Genomic DNA, 16,819 nt, shown 5'->3' with positions numbered 1-16,819 from the left:
GCGCCTACTTTTTATAGAATTGTGTGTTTTTTTGAGTTAGGTGCCTAATTTTCAATTCAGTCCAATTAAATCCAATTGTGAGGTATTAAATGCCTGTTATTGGCACCGATTAAGCCTATTAATCAAGCTGGGCACCTACATGAGCTAGGTGTGCCAATGTAGGTGCTTAACATTAGGTGGACTATATAGAATTTGCCAGTGTGTGACTGCCATTCAGGAACCACAAAGGCTTTCAAGAAGGTCCGACTGAGGATCACTGTTATGGACTTCCACATATGTGCACGAAGAGCAATGCTCCAACTAGGACAGTACTTACAGCCAAATCTTGAATTAGTTTCTCCTCAAAAGTATATTCCTCTGTCTCTATCCAAAATCTCTGATAACCATGGAGGAAGAGGTTAATACAACGGTGCCTGGGAGGAAGGGTGGAAGGGAAACCAAGAGAGGTAAGCCAGGAGTACCACACAGCTTAGGGATTAATAATTAGTAAGGAGATCTGGTTGATGCAATTCTGAGCCTCTGATTGGTCAGTGAAAAATTAATATTGAACCAGGAGAACTCTTATTTTCTTAAAAGCAATTTATTAGGGAATATAGATCCCTTTAGTGACCAGAGGCTGAAATAGGATATCCATGTGTGATTAGAATCTTCTAGTGCAGGGGTAGGCAATTCCAGTCCTCGAGAGCCGGAGCCAGGTCAGGTTTTCAGGATCTCCACAATAAATATGCATGAGATAGATTTGCATCTCAAGGAGGCAGTGCATTCAAATCCATCTCGTACATATTCATGGCGGATATCCTGAAAACCTGACCTGGCTCCAGCTCTCGAGGACCAGAATTGCCTACCCCTGTTCTAGTGAGTGGAAGCTAGAAAAGAATATCACTGAAAGGTACTCCCTCTACTAGTTAGGAGTCTCAAATGAAGTCTGTTTATACTGCTAGATAATGGCAAATTGTCATTGATTAATTTGTTATAACTGGTTTTACAGCACTATCACATGGTATGTTTACAGTATTAAAAACATATTTCATATAACCACTGTTGGTTTGAATGTTTCAACTATGACGTTATTCACACATTAACTGAGAAAGGCACCAGAGTTATCCTTCCTACATCAGCAGTGTACTATCTTAATTTTCATTTTTATTTCATTTATTATAGTTAATAATTTGCTTATTCATCAACTGAAGCTCTCAACAAGGAAAAATGTTGAAATAATACAATAGAATGTGTCTTCCTGCCTCTTAACTATGAGACAAATAATCAAGAGAGGCTAGGAGGTGCAAAGGCCAAAGCATTAGAAACAGGCATAGATTACCAACAAAAAGCAGTGTAAAAGTTTAAAACATTTATTCCCCTCCGACCCGATTCACTAACCTCTGTCCCGATCATCTTCTGATCTGTGCATGCAAATGAGGGGGAACGGCATTCAAATAATGACAGACAGCGATTCACTAACAAAAACCCTGCAACACCGACTGGGCTTGGCGATCACAAACAAGCGACTGCTGGAGACCAGTCGTTCACTGCTTTCCGACTGCCATCTCCTGCTCTCTGCCTGCTGTCTACCCCGACTTTCCAGCTCTCTGCCCGACTCTCCTGCTCTCTCTGCCTCGATTTTCTCCTGCTGCCCTGCTCTGCCCCGAATCTCCTCTCCTGCTTTTTGCCCTGACTCTCTGCCTTTTTCTTCTGCCGCCCTGCTCTGCCCCGAATCTCCTCTCCTGATTTTTGCCCCAAATCTCTGCCTTTTTCTCCTGCCACCCTGCTCTGCCCCGAATCTCCTGCGTGGCTCTCAGCCAATGACTCTCCTGCTCCCTGCCCCATGTGCTGCCCTGGCCTTCCCCCGCAGTGCGAACCCATGGTTTTACCCCGCGGGTTTAAAGCAGGTTAAAACCACGGGCTCGCTGGGCTAGGTAAAAGTTAAAAAAAAAAAAAAAAAAGTCTGGTCTGCACATGCATCAGGATCGCTAAAGAGCGATCTGGGCAGTCGATTGGGGGCATGATTCCGACTGCCCTAATTTGCATGAGGGCGATTCGTGAATCAGCTCCCCGGACACGATTCGGATCAGATCTAGCCCTTAGTTACCATGTTGGTGTTTCACTTTACCTTGTTGTTTCTCTGACTTTCCCTTTTACCACCTACAAAGTCATTGAGATCCCTAGATTCCCATCATCTTGTCCTGCCCATTCCTAGGTTAGTTCACTACAAATCAGCTCAGCAATACACTCTTTTTTGGCCCCCATAGTTCTGGAATGACCTTCCCTGAGAATAACAATCATTCACAAAGTTCAAGAAGGTCTTAAAAACACTTTTTCTTTCTATATGGCATTTAGGGTTGTGCCAATGTGCCCAACTGGATAGTTTGCTTGCCTGCATTTGTACTCAGTTAATTATTATTCTTTGTAGACATGTTTGTAAAACCTTTCCTATCATTTTATGGATTTCCTTGCAAACCACAACAACTTGCTTGCTGAACTTGTGTTATCAAACCATAAATTAACTGTAAACTAACTGGTCAGCATGTCCATAACACAGAAGCCCTTAGTGTATGCTCTCTGGTAACTTATTTAAAATGACCATGCACATTAGCGCATGACCCAAAAAAAGCATTAGAGCAGTAGCAAAGCATTTTGCGCTCTGGGCCATGGTTGAATCCTTTACCGCAACTTAGTAAAAAGGGGGGGGGGGATGGTTAATTCATGAGCCAATTAGCACCAATAATTGGGATCTTAACAAACAAATATTGGTGCTAATTCAATTTAATTAATATGTGCATAAATTTAGGTACCCAAAAAGGAGGTGCGGAAATGGGAGAGTCATAGGCAGATTGGGGGTATTCCTCCAAGTTAGACAGTAACATAGTAGATGACGGCAGATAAAGACCCAAATGGTCCATCCAGTCTGTCCAACCTGATTCAATTTAAATTTTTTTAATTTTTTCTTCTTAGATGTGTAGTAATAGAATAAGGGGGGGGGGGGGAAATCTGCGCTTAATTTAGGCACAAAGATTGAAACCACATTTTCATTGGTGTAAACAGCTGTGTCTAAAGTTAAGCACGGTTCCTGGCACTAAGCGCTATTCTATAAATGGCACTTTGAGCACTATTTATAGAATAGCACTCAAGCTTTTTTTTTTTAGTGCCAATATTTTAGGCATCATATACAGAATATAGTCCTATTTAGGTAGCATCACACCCTTTTAAAAAAACATAAAGGACTCTTTTACAAAGCTGTGTTAGGCGCTTTTTTTTTTTTTATCGCCGGCATGGCAGTATTAGCTTGAACGCTCATAGAATTCTTAGTGTTTTAGCTAATACTGCTGCGGCCGGCGATAAAAAAAAGCCTACAGTGACTTTGTAAAAGGAGGGAGAATGTTGTGTACACCTGATAACTCTATATAAAATATTTGCCTCCCAAATGAATTATGGCATTAATGCGTCTCTCTCTTTTGCCTCAGCAGTCTGAAGATTGTTGCTTTACTTCCTTTCCAGCTGCCAGCTCTAAAATCTATTCCTTTTATTGGAGAATCCATTATGAGAAAGTGTTTATTCTTTCTTAAAATCCTCTGCCACCTTATAGGTATTTTTCATGGTAATCACCTTGAACACTGTCTGCTGCGGGATTAACTAACTGTTGGCATCATAAAAAGAGTTCTGCAGCCTGGGGTATGACACATTAGCTCATGTGACTCAAGCTTCTCTCAGTTATGATGCGATATGTGTTGCATGATATTTGTAAAAATATCAAGCAACATTATGTGGAGGTTGCGACTGTTTTGGTCACTCATTTTAGGAAGTGGATTATAAATTTTTATAATAAATTATTAATATGCAACTTATTGATCTTGTCCAACTTGAACCCACTGTTTACTCACATTTCATATTCTGCCCTCTGAGTATATCTTAACCGTTGTTCTTGAGATTTTCAGAGGCAGTAGAGGTTGAATTGGTGGACTCTGCCTTAAAGGAAAGCTCTTTGAATTTTTGTCAGCTTTGCCTTAAGTTGAGCAACCGCCATCTTCAGTTCAGAAAGGCGGGCAAAAGTACCTGTGTGCAACAGACTGACCAATCAGAGTCCTATTATGCAAACTGCACAAAAGGGTGTTTTTACTAATATATTAATCGTGGCTGGGATAAGGATACTTGTGCATAAAGGAGTGACTTGCTTTAAGTTACATTACCATTAGCACCAGTATAAGTCTGTCTGGATTTTCATGTACTTTTTCAAGCCAAACATGTTGGTAGGTGTTCAGGAAGAGATTGCTAATTTTGTGTCTAAAGAAAAGCATATAGGTTTTTATTTAAGAACTATCCAATGAAAATAAACACTAGCATCAGTCTTAAGAATATCTTGTGGAAAAGAGAGAACAATTGCACTATTTCATTCTTTTATTAAGCAAAATGGAATATTCTTAGCAACTTTCAAAGCCATTTCTGCACATAGAGCAGACTTTTGTATGTGGAAACAGGACTTTTGCAAATTGTCATAAACCACAAGAGGCAAAGATCTACACCAAGTAGATTCAAAGGAAAAGTGGATTCAAAGACACATGAGTCAAATTCAGGTACAGTATATTAAAAAATCAAATACCTGATATGGCTATGTTTTGAAAATATCTTTGTTAGGGATGAAAACTACAAAAATAACACACATATACACTTTCTCCTCCTTTTACAAAACTGTGAAAGCGGATTTTAGCACATGCCGGCATGCTGAATGATCTGTGCTGCTCCCGACACTCATAGAGTTCCTATGAGCATCGGGAGCAGCGCAAAGCATTCAGCATGCCTGCACTGGTTCGGGCGGGGGGTTGTGAAGAACGCAAACATGCAGGGAGGGGTTGTCCGACAGGAGGGATTGTGCATCACTCTTTCCGGTGAAAAGCGCGAACGTGCAGGGAGTTTGGGGGCATTGTCTGGCAGGAGGGATTGGGCATACCTCCTGCAGGTGAAGAGTGCGAATAGGGGTTGTCCAGCAGGCAGATGGCGACAGGATTGCATGATCGTTGCGGGAGGGGGGAAGACGGTTCCACAATTCTCTAACCAGCATTGTTTGTGACAGATGCCGGTTAGAGAATCGTGCTTTTAGGCAAAGGACTGGCCCCTCCTTCGCCTAAAAGGTCTTGTTCTGGGCGTTTGGGACTTGGGCAATTTTTTGGTCAGGAATGTGTTGTAAGCATACATGTAGTGGAGGTCTGGGTGATTAAACTGCTGAACGTACAGGTAGGCCATTCTAAAAAAAACCCCAAACCCCACTTTTTGGACGTTTATTTCGAGAATGGACATTTCCCTGCTACCTACTTTGTATGCCTAGGGCCTTAGGCCAAAAGGAGACTTAGACATTGTTTTTGATTATGCCTCTCCACATCTCATTTTGTGGAGTTCACAATTAGACACGATGCAGATGAAAAAGATTATATTGTGTGCCATTACTTTTAGTGGTTTTAAATATTTAAGATATCCTGTGGATGTCTCCTAATTATCTTTCAGTAGTATTTAGGTAAATTTAGATGATATAAAGTTCATGATGTTCATTTAAAGTGAATAACAGAGTTACATTTTTTTATAGGGAGATGTGTCATCAACATCTCCATTTTGATTCTAAGTTAAGGGATGAATGCAGCAGCATATAGTTTGGTTATGAATTGGTTTTGGCAAACTAGGCCAGAATATGAATCTTATTTTTGGTGTTCACATCATACACGATATATGGGTTTTATTGAATGTCTTATCTTTTGTTCTTTGGGGAGTATGTTGTGATACTGTGGTTTTTCAAATATAGATATCTGGTGCCATGGTATTCAGAAGAAAATTTGTTCCACACTTCCAGTGTTATTGGTATAACACTTATACATTTTATGCTGGGGTTTTATTTTTGTTTTTTGTTTTTTAAAGCTGTGGTAAAGGTTTCTACTGCAGGCTGGTGAGGAAAATGCTCCGACACTCATAGGAATTCTATGAGTATCAGAGGCTAGAGAAACTGGGCCTCTTCTCTCTTGAAAAGAGGAGACTGAGAGGGTACATGATCGAAACATTCAAGATATTGAAGGGAATTGACTTAGTAGGAAAAAGACTTTGTTCACCCTCTCCAAGGTGGAGAGAACGAGAGGGCACTCTCTAAAGTTAAAAGGGGATAGACTCTATAGAAACGTAAAAAAGTTCTTCTTCACCCAGAGAGTGGTAGAAATCTAGGACGCTCTTCCAGAGGCTATTATAGGGGAAAGCACCCTTCAGGGATTCAAGAAAAGGTTAGATAAGTTTCTGCTGGACCAAAACATATGCAAGTAAGGCTAGACTCAAGGAGGGCACTGGTCTTTGACCAAGGGCCGCTGGGTGAGCGGACTGCTGGGCACGACGAACCCAGCGGCGGCAAGTCTTATGTTCTTATGTTTATTTACCTCGCAGGTCTGTGGCAAAAACCTCTACCGAAGCTTTGAAAAACCCAGTGTAAAATGTATAAGTCTAAGTACTCTTTCGCTGAGATATCTCTTTATAACTTAATAGGCAAGGCCGATCCAAGATGGCCGCGGATGCAAGCTGCTGAAGCAGTCGCCGAACTGACGCTAAAGTTTGGAAGCTTTTGAGCTCCTTTGAGCTGAATTTTGCCTCAAACATGCCGAAAAGAAGGGGAAAGAGCACTGGTGGGGCCTCCCTGCGCTCCGGAACACCTACCTCCGGCAACATTGAAGCGCTCTTTCGGCGTTTTCAGGGCACCATGGCGACGTCGGGATTTCAGTTAGAGACACCTCTTGGGAACGGAGCAGAGGTGTCTCACCGAAGTTTTGAGACCACTTTGAGCCCCGACGTAAGACCTCCTCCTTTGCACCCCCGCGCAACCAGCTCCCCAGGGGTAGAGAGCCAACCGGAAGTCGGGATGAGCTCTCCCCTAGAGGCTGCGCGGAGCTGTGTTGAAGAAGCCGTTTCAGGTTCACAGGCTATGCAGGAGAGCCTGAATATGGACGGGAGTGCTGCAACAACTAAAACTGGACCTACTCAAGCGGAGGGAATTGGAGGAGAGCTGTCGAATGGTAAGCATAAACTTTTGAATACACACTTACAAATTCCTACTATAGTTAAGCCCCAAGAAGTTACATTAGATGCCTTGTGGGACCTGGTGGCAAATATGGCAAAAACAATTAGTGTTCAACAAGTGCAAGTGGAGGGGAAATTGAAAGACCAAGAAAAAGAAATTACTTTAATAAAGCAAGATATTGCTGACTCAAATAAATCATTGGACAGTATCAAAAATGAATTAAAATCTTCCAAACAACTTCAAGAGACCTTAATTAAGGACAATGTTAATTTAAGAAGGAAGATTGAAACATTTGAAAATTTTTCAAGAGGCAACAATATCAGAGTGATTAATTTTCCACGAATTACAACAATTACCCCGCGAGAAATGTTAAAACGATACCTGACGGAAATACTAGAAGTTCCTGAGGGTTCATTACCTCCATTTACACAGGTGTACTACCTTCCCAAGAAAAATCAAACTCAGCAACAGGAAGACAGCCAAGGTCCAATAGATGTATCGGCATTATTGGAATTATCAGATAAAGAGTTGGCTACTCCTGCAACATTAGTAGCAACTTTAGCTCTAACAATGGATAAGAACTGGATTTTGAGACTTTTCTTTAAAAATAGAGCAAAAGAATTTATGGGATTCAAAATACAAATGTTCCCAGATTTAGCCAGGGACACACAAAGGCGAAGAAAAGAGTTTCTTATGATAAAACCGGGAATTATAGCTCTTGGAGCAACTTTTTTCCTACGATATCCTTGTAAATGTGTTATACAATATAATTCCCAAAAATATGTTTTCTTTGAGCCTTACCAGCTGACAACTTTCCTATCTCTTTCTCGGCTTGAGAAGGAAAAGAATGGAGGAGTATAGGAAATTTAAGATGCCCTCATCAGCTGGCTTGCATTATTTTCCTTAATATTATTTCTTTGTATTTTCCGTTTATAATTACATTTTGGATCATTTGTGGACTTGAGCCGACTTAAGTTAATTGGTATCCTTGAAATTTATAATATTGTTGTGATTTTCTTTTCTTGACTTAAAAAGCTTTCTGTACAAGTAAATCTTGAATTGTATTTTGAAAATTGAATAAATAAATAACTTAATAGTTTCAAGTTTCAAGTTTATTATGTAATTTGATTAATCGCCTATTCTATATTCTAGGCGATATACAAACAATAACGAGTGAATAAAAACTTGGGGTAGTTATTACATAGACAAATAAAATTACATAATTACAAAAACTTACAATCATGAAACATTAGGAAAACTATATTTAAAGGGTTACATTCTGTATCAAATTTTATATTTCAGGATTACAACAATAGGGAGGGAATAAAAGCACAAATAAGAAAATAAAAGGTTAAGAAGGAATATAAGGTTATTTATTAACTAAAAGCATCATTGAAAAAGAAACTTTTAAGCTTAGTCTTGAAATTAACTAAGTTCTTTTAGGCAAAATATAGGTGTACATTTGTCCCCCATTCAGGGGCCCTTTTTATTATGCTGAACTAGGAAATAGGCTTAGAATGTCATGTGCTGTCAAAAAGGGCTTTTTCTTTTTTCATTAACGGGCAAGCGCTAATGCTAACATTAGCGCATGGCCATTTAAAAAATGATTGTGGGAGCACATACTGACTCCTATTTAGGAGACATTAAGGGCTCCTATGTTAGGAGACTGTCTCTGCCCTGACACACATCCTCCCCAAAAATGCAAAAAAAAAAAATTAATTACTGCATACTTAGGGCTCCTATTACGAAGGTGTGCTAGTGTTTTTAGCACGCGCTAACCCTGTGCTACACGGAAAATACTAACACCAGGTCTATGGAGGCATTAGCGTCTAGCGCACAGGGCATTATAGCACGCGCTAAAACCGCTAGCGCACCTTTGTAAAAGGAGCCCTTAGTGCACGCAGATGCCAAAACTAACGTGGAATGCTTTAGTGTGTCCCAACTTAAGTAATTTTATGCTGCATTAAGCACTTAACTCAGTTTAGTATAAGGATCTCTTAATGACTCGTAGGAAATTCTATGAGCGTCAGAGCATGTACTGTGCCAGCCTATGCTAACACCTCTAGCCTAGTGCAGCTTGATAACAGCCGGCCTATATTTAGTTAAATATTTGTTCACATTTTAAAATATACATTTGCTATTTTTGTAGTATTTATTTATAGTTTTTATCCCTGACAGAGCTGTTTGTCAAAACATGGCCATATCACGTATTTATAGTTTGCAAATGGTCTACCTATCTGCGGGTAACTTGTGCATAAATTTCACAATGAACAGATATTTCCTATCATAATGGGTAAAGGATTCATAGAAGCAGGACTGAGGCAGGGAACAGACTTGCATGTATACTTCTAGATTCCCAAAAGTATTTCTATGTTTTGCTGGGAACAGCTCCCACATAACGCAGTTTTGTGTATATATATTTTTCCCAACTCAATCTTCATTTTGATGATTGATGTCAAGTCTGCAGTTGAAAAGTAACCAAAGGAGGCAATTCTAAAAAGGGCACTAAAAGTTAGGCACCACCTAGGCACTAAGGGCCGGATTCTGTATAGGACACCCGGTCTCAGTAGCCGCCTAAATGGCTTTTGAGAATCACACAAGGGCGTCCTATATAGAATCGTGTCTGTCCTGATGGACAGATGCCTAACCCCCACCTAAGCACCATGATTCTCTAACCGGTGTCCTTGTCACAGGTGCCAGTTGGAGAATCACGTTGCCACTGAGTTGATTGTCACAAGGGAATCTCCTTGCAGCGATCAGTTTAGCGGCTCTGGCAGGGAACCTGTTCCCCCCATAAAGTCAACCAGCAGAAGGGATGCCCACTCTCTCCTGCCAGAACCTCCAGAGCCCCACCCCCCCTGAATATCCACAGCAGAAGGAGTGCTCAATTCCTCTTGCCACCACTCCCTGAGACATTCCTGGAAGGAGGTATGCCCATTCCCTCCTGCTGCTGACTCCATAATCCCCTGAAGTCCCTCAAACACTCCCCTACTCCACCCTACACTCCCCGACTCCATCCTGACACTCTCTGACTCCACCCCTGACATTCCCCAATACCCCAAAGATCACCCTGACACTCCCCGAACACTCCCGACACCCAGAGATCCCCCTGCCACCCCCATACTTTAATCTAATGGCAAGAGGGATGCCTACTCCCTGCTGCCGACAAGCCCGCCACTGCAAAATGGTGGGTCTTCCCCTTCCCGGTGCATTATGGGTTGCACCAGAGAGGAGCCTAAGGCCCTGATTGGCTCAGATACCTAAGGCCCCTGGGCCAACCAGAGTCCTAGGCCTCCTTCCATTTAGGATGCACTGGGAATGGCCTAAGACTCTGATTGGCCAGAAGGCCCCCCTTTTGAAAATTAGCCTTTAAGAATTTGCCTCAAAAATGTATGCTGAGAGGTAAGTGAAAGGTTCATTGTATACTAATCAGTGTGACTTTTCGGATATCTGATTAAGAAAGCGACCAGTCTCCATTTAGTAAAACAAAAACTTTACAGTGGATCTGAGAGAAATAAAAGCAGGTGAGAACAATGAATCTAGGAGCTAGAAGAAGAAAAGTGGGAGAAGTGAAAGAGAGCAAGGTCTGAAAAAGAGGGAATGAGACACGAGGAGGAAAATGGGGAGAGATGACAGGGAGAAAGAAAGAGAGATGACAGGGAGTAACAAAATGATTGAGGAAGAGCGATTGAGAAGGGGATACTTCATCATCCGTGCCCGAAATCTAGCGGACTCTGGAGCGACAGGCACCTGCCACGAAAGAGGCTGCCGATGCCACTTTAATTCCCATGGCTAAGGCCCCACATCAATCCCGCAGTCCTGCGCATCCTTCAAAACTACACCCCCCTCACTAGGTAGGGAAGTACGCTTGGTAACATGGAGCTGCCAGTGAGTTCACCTTAGGCTGGACGAACAACTGCTGAAATTCAGGAGCCTTGGGATACAGTCTTGTCATTGTCTTAGCCCCCCTTAAGGAACCCTCTGGGACCTCCCAATGCTCAGTAAGTAAAGCTGTATGATATGGATGTGAGGGATAAAATGAAGTTTGAGCCTGTGAAGAACTCAATCGAGCTCTGAGCAGCCGTAGTCTGTGAAGACTCCAGGTTAAACTCCTGTAGCAATTCTGGAATAAGTTTCAGCAATGCAGTCACAGTGGATGTCAGGACCTCTCCTTGCTAAAGGGGGAATATAGTCTTCTGAACTCCAACCTTTAACTGAGACCTCTAATCCCCCAGAAGGGATGATTCACTCTGGAACAATAAAGGCATAGAATCCAACTTCCAGTCTCCCAAGTCATTATCTGACTAGTCCTCCGCTGTTCAGGATTCTCTGCTGGAGAACGTGCACTTGGAGAAGCCAAGGGAAAAATGCTTGAGTACTTGAATAAATTCATGTAAACCGTTCTGGGCTCCCTTGGGAAAATGGTATAGGAAAATGAATAAATAAATAAATAAAATCTTGCACATTCCCCAACACTCCCTCGACCAAGGTAGGAGACCCTTGATAATTTAAATAGGCTTTCCACAGAAAGTTGATAAAATCCAGGGCAAAGCCCAACCCAGAGGATCCCAAATCATCCTTTAGAGTCCCCCTTTCCTCGGCTTTGCAGGGTCCATGCACCTGCACTTCACTCAGTCTGTCTAAAGACTCTGGGTTCCAGATGGGGTCAAGCCCAAGGCTCCTGCCCCTCCCTCTTATGCTCCGTGACACAGCCATCCATCACAAATCTGGCATGATATAGGGGTATCTCCATTTGAGGTGTCCATCCCGAGAGGTTTTAATCCAAATCAAGGGGTTATTGAGGCAGATGGAGGCTTTTAATCAAAATCGGGGAAATCCAAGATGGCTACCGCAACAGCATGGTCACTCCAAAAACGGCCTGGGAAAACCCACTCAATGGTCAAAAAATTCTGGGAAGGGGATTTTGGAGGTTGAAGCCCTAAAAACAGCCCCTGGAAATTCAGCCCCCCCACCCACCAGTTTTTCCATAGACTTTAATAGGCAGTTCTCACTGTCTGTGCTGGGTTAGCCTGCTGCAGCTGTCACAGAAGCTAGAAATGGAGATGACTGCCTCACTCAGAAAACCAGTTCTATGTACTGGAATCTTTGGGCTGCCAGTCAGACTACAGTCTGACTGAGATTTCAACCCCCTCGGATCTACGTGTGAGCAAGAGGAGTAATTTATGCAGCCAGCACCTGTTAAGCCCTGATGAACCTAAACTTGGGCCAAACAGCCTTCGCTCAAGGACCTGATAAATCAGGAGGTGAGCTAGCTTCAAGGGGAACTGACCCCAAGCTCCATAAGTTCCAATGTAGGCTGGCTGGACAGGAATCCTGAAGGTTGCCTTGCCAGATGCAGACATCTGACTCAGGGCCTGCATCCTCTCTCCAGCACTGAAAAGCCTCTAACTTGGATTAAAACCAAAACAAGAAACAAAATAATAAAGAATTATCAGAGCAGATCAGAATCACACCTTCTGAACTCGTTTGCAGAAGGAAAAACTGAAGGGGGCAGTACAGTCACAGGAGAGGGAGGCGGAGTTGAAGAATGGAAATCTCATCCTTCTGCAACCAACTTGTGAGTATGGGAAATCATCTATAGCCAGGACTCCTAGACACATTGCACCAGAAGTAGCATTAAATAAATACTGCATTATTCCACATTCTTCCTTTATGTGTTTCTGGCAGCACTGGCCTAAGAAATAAGCAAAAAGTTCAAGAAGGTGGAGGAGAGGAAAGGGAAGAGATTGATAGGGAAGGGAATAACAGAAGGTGATGAGATGGAATAGAGTAAAAGAAAGGCTGTTAAGCATTACTATGTTATCCATGATCAAAGAAACAGGAGGTCTTATAAAATGCTTACTCTTATCTTCGATCTCTGCCTTATGCACAGGATGCACTAGGTGTTATTTTCTACTATTGTGAGTAAATATATATATATATAAAATAATTTCACACCTAGGTAGATTGTATAGGGGAGCCATCCGGAAACATGCCACAACTGCTCGTTTACGTTGCTTAGACAAGAGCTTGTGCCACACTGCCTTCTTTGACCGCAAAGGCTGTTCAACCTGTCAATAAAATTAGATTATTTTAGTTTATTCTGTACAATTGTCTATAGTACAGCATATGTTCACCACAGAACTCATTCCTCAGTGAAATCTCAGCCTTCCACAAGATCTTTGCCACCCTAAAAACACATCCTGGGTTGCTTATCAAAGATTTTCTATGTGAACTCTCAGCCTACTATAGGATATTTATCCATTGTAGGACTCTGCCCATCACAGAGCTACTATTTACCATAGAGCTTCTGCCCATAAACAACCCAGTACCCATTCTCTCACTACAATTCAGTGACACTAAAATACAAAATTTAAGAGGTCATTATCTTTAAAGTAAAAACAGTTAATTTGCCAGCTTTTCTAGATAGTCTTCTGATCCCTTATACAACTTCTAGATTGCTCCGATCGACACAGCAACAGCTATTAGCAATTCACTCTATTCGCCAGATATTTTATGACTAAACTCGCAAGACAATTTTTTTCAGTCATGGCTTCCACAGTGTACAACTCTCTTCCCTCGAATATAAGGCAAGAACTGTGTTCCTCCAAATTTAAATCTGACCTAAAATTTTTCCTTTTTAAAGATGCCTTTGGCTTATAGATTCAGATTTTGATATCAGCTTACTATAAGCCTATCTGTACTCCCTTATGTTTTTTCCTTTCCCCGCCCATTTTTTTTATTTTATGAAATGATGTAATCCTCATTTTCCTTTTGTCTCCTATGAAGTTTCCCTTATTATTTTAAAGAGTCTGTGTTAACTTCCCTTTATAAGTATATTTTTTAGCTATAATTTTATGTAAACTGCTTAGGCTGTACAATAAGCGGTATATCAAGCCGTAATAAACTTGAAACTTGAACTTAAACTTGAATCCTTAGACATTGGCTTCTGCTATTGTTACAGGCCTGGATGCAGCAGTAACTTTTCCTACCTGCTCAAGGTGAAAGACAGCAGCTGAGATCTTCTGTACACGTTCCACCACTCGCTCAGGGTCCAGACAATCATCATTCTCATTCTTTTGGACATCTTTGTAAAGGTTCAATTGCCATTTCACAGCTGGGTCATCAGACTGCACACAAGAATATGTTGTGAATTATGAAACTGTGTTGTGAATTCTTTTTTGAGGGAACCGGAATAGCCATTTGCAAAAGCTATGACAAGCTGCTAATATCTATCATTAAATAGCATTACAAAAATCCATTAGTCAAATTGATGACAACTTCAATAACATATCAGAAGGTAGTATTTTCAGTAGAATGAGATGCTCAAGAACAAAAGGTCATCATGAAAGTAGAGGAATGGAATGTCACAAACAGTACAACAAATTTACTTTTTCACTGAAAGAACAGTGGGCTCTAAAAAAGACTTTCAGCAGAGGTGGTAGGACACATAACAGTGATAGACACATAGAAGTCATTATTCAAACAGCAATTATACATTATGGGTTCATAATAATTTAAAAAAACATATAAAAAGTGTACTAAATGGCTATTTGGACGATCAAAAAGCCTGATCGTCCAAGTACCCATAATCAAAGCTGGTTTTAGATGTATCTAAAACCAGCTTAGGCCTTTCCCCTGCCACTAAACGCACAGAGAGAAAAGAGATGTGTTTAGAGGAGGGGAAAGGGTGGGCGGTGGGCGGGCAGGAGGGAGCCCAACCCCTCCAGCCCAGGCGTACCCCCTATGCCCCACTCCCCACTACAATATGGGCAGAAGGGATCCCAGGCCCTCCTGCCCTCGACACAACCCCCATGACCGCCCCCCCCGAACCCCTAATCAGCCCCCCCGCCAACCCGCGACCCCCCGCCGACCCCACGACCCACCCGCCCCCAATCCCATACCTGGTAAATGTTGGCCGGACGGACTGGTGCCAAGCCCGCCCGTCCGGCATGCCACCCGGCTCCGGAATGGGGCCGGATTGGCCCAGGCGGTTGAAATCCCACCCACAGGAGGGGTCTAAGGCTCCTGGGCCTATTCTGGTTGGTTACCAGGTATGGGATTGGGGGTGGGGGAGTCGTGGAGTCATCGGGGGGTCGCGGGTCGGTGGGGGAGGCCGATCGGGGGGTTAGGGGGCGGTCGTGGGGGGGTTGTGTCAAGGGCAGGAGGGTCTGGGCTCCCTCCTGCCCGTATTGTAGTGGGGGGTGGGGGATAGGGGGTACGCCTGGGGAGGAGGGGTTGGGCTCCCTCCTGACCGATATTGTAAGGAGTGAGTGGCGAGAGGCCAGGAGGGCTTGTGCTCCCTCCTGGCCCAAACGTAATGGGGGGGTGCCGACGATCGCCGGGGCAAGAGGGCTTGGGCTCCCTCTTGCCCCGAACATAGTCGGGCAGTCAGGGTGCCACAGGGCAAGAGGGTTTGGACTCCCTCTTGCCCCGATGTCGTCGGGGAGGTCGGGGGTGCCGCGGAGCAAGAGGGCTTGGACTCCCTCTTGCCCCGATGTCGTGGGGGGGGGGGTGTGGATTCTGTAACCGGTGTTGTTTTTGACAGATACCAGTTACAGAATCCAGCTTTTAGGCGAAGGACTGGCTCCTCCTTCGCCTAAAAGCCCTTGTGTTGGACGTTTGGGGCTTAGGCGTTTTTTTGGTTCATTATGGGGTATAAGTGTAGACATCGTGGTGGTATAAGTGTAGATGTAATGGTGTTCTGGCTGTTTAAACAGCTGAATGTAGAGGGCAGGCCATTATCATAAAAAGGACGTTTTTTTTTGATTATAGACATTTTCCCTACTTCTACTTTCAACGCTTAAGGCCTTAGGCCAAAAAGGGACTTAGACGTTTTTTTTGATTATTCCCCTCCATGCCCCTAATTCTATAAAAAGCACTGAAAATTTTGTGTGCACTTTTGGTAACGTGTCTGATATGTGCATGTAATTTAATTGAATAGCAGGTTAATTAACGCTAATAATTGGAGTTTTAACAAGCAATTGGTGCTAATTAGAATGAATTATAAGTTATGGGGCTCATAATAATAATAAAAAAAAAGTCTACAAAGTGGCCTAAATGGGTACTTGGACGATCAAAAAGCCTGATCATCCAAGTACCGATAACCAAAGCTGGTTTTAGACGTATCTAAAACCAACTTAGGCCTTTCCCCTGCCTCTAAACGCATAGAGCGAAAAGAGGCGTTTGTAGAGGAGGGGAAAGGGTGGGAGGTGGGCGGGAGGTGGGCCAACCTATACATACGCGTACAGCAGGTATAACCAAAAGTTTAAGAAGGTTGCCTAGTCGGCACTTATACGATTTGACTTAGATCAGTCAAAATAGGTATAAGTACCGAAAAAGGGGCCGGTGAGCTGATGGCGGCTGCTGCGATCAGCTCAGCGGCCCCGGCAACCTGCCTACCCCCACCACAACAATCGCAGCAGGAGAGATGGATCATCTCCCTTGCTGCGATGGCGATCACCTCTCTACCCAAACTGCTGTGACCCGCAGCAGGAGAGATGCCCAACCCAGCCCATGTGCCTAAGGCCCCGCCCACAGGAGGGCCATTTCCGGTTGGCCCAGGCACCTAAGGCCCCTCCTGTGGGTGGAGTTTGAGGTGCCTGGGCCATTCTGCGGAAGGCGGGCCTGCTGGATGGACGGGCTTGGGACTCGTCTGTCCGGTCAACTTTTTTATGGTACAGGGGAGGGGTGTCGGGGGTGGTGTCGCGGGGTCGGCGGGGGCAGGGCAGGATTAATTCGTCATGGGCCCCTAGGCTCATAAGTACACTGGGCCCCCCTGCCCTG

General features: G+C 43.3%; 1 protein-coding gene across 2 annotated transcripts in view; it reads right to left on the bottom strand.

Annotated features, from left to right (window-relative positions):
* Positions 1-16,819, bottom strand: part of RYR3 (ryanodine receptor 3) — a 693,107-nt gene that overhangs the window by 162,161 nt on the left and 514,127 nt on the right. For both annotated transcript variants that reach the window (XM_033952387.1, XM_033952388.1), the window contains exons 72-74: positions 14,026-14,163; positions 12,992-13,104; positions 317-413 (exon numbers count right to left, since the gene is read on the bottom strand). In XM_033952387.1, coding sequence (XP_033808278.1) covers positions 317-413; positions 12,992-13,104; positions 14,026-14,163 — 348 coding nt within the window. The remainder of the gene's footprint in view (positions 1-316; positions 414-12,991; positions 13,105-14,025; positions 14,164-16,819) is intronic.

This window comes from Geotrypetes seraphini, chromosome 7 (assembly GCF_902459505.1).
Source record: "Geotrypetes seraphini chromosome 7, aGeoSer1.1, whole genome shotgun sequence".
In the NCBI taxonomy this organism is placed as follows: Eukaryota; Metazoa; Chordata; class Amphibia; order Gymnophiona; family Dermophiidae; genus Geotrypetes; species Geotrypetes seraphini.
This window is presented reverse-complemented; position numbering and strand designations above follow the sequence as displayed.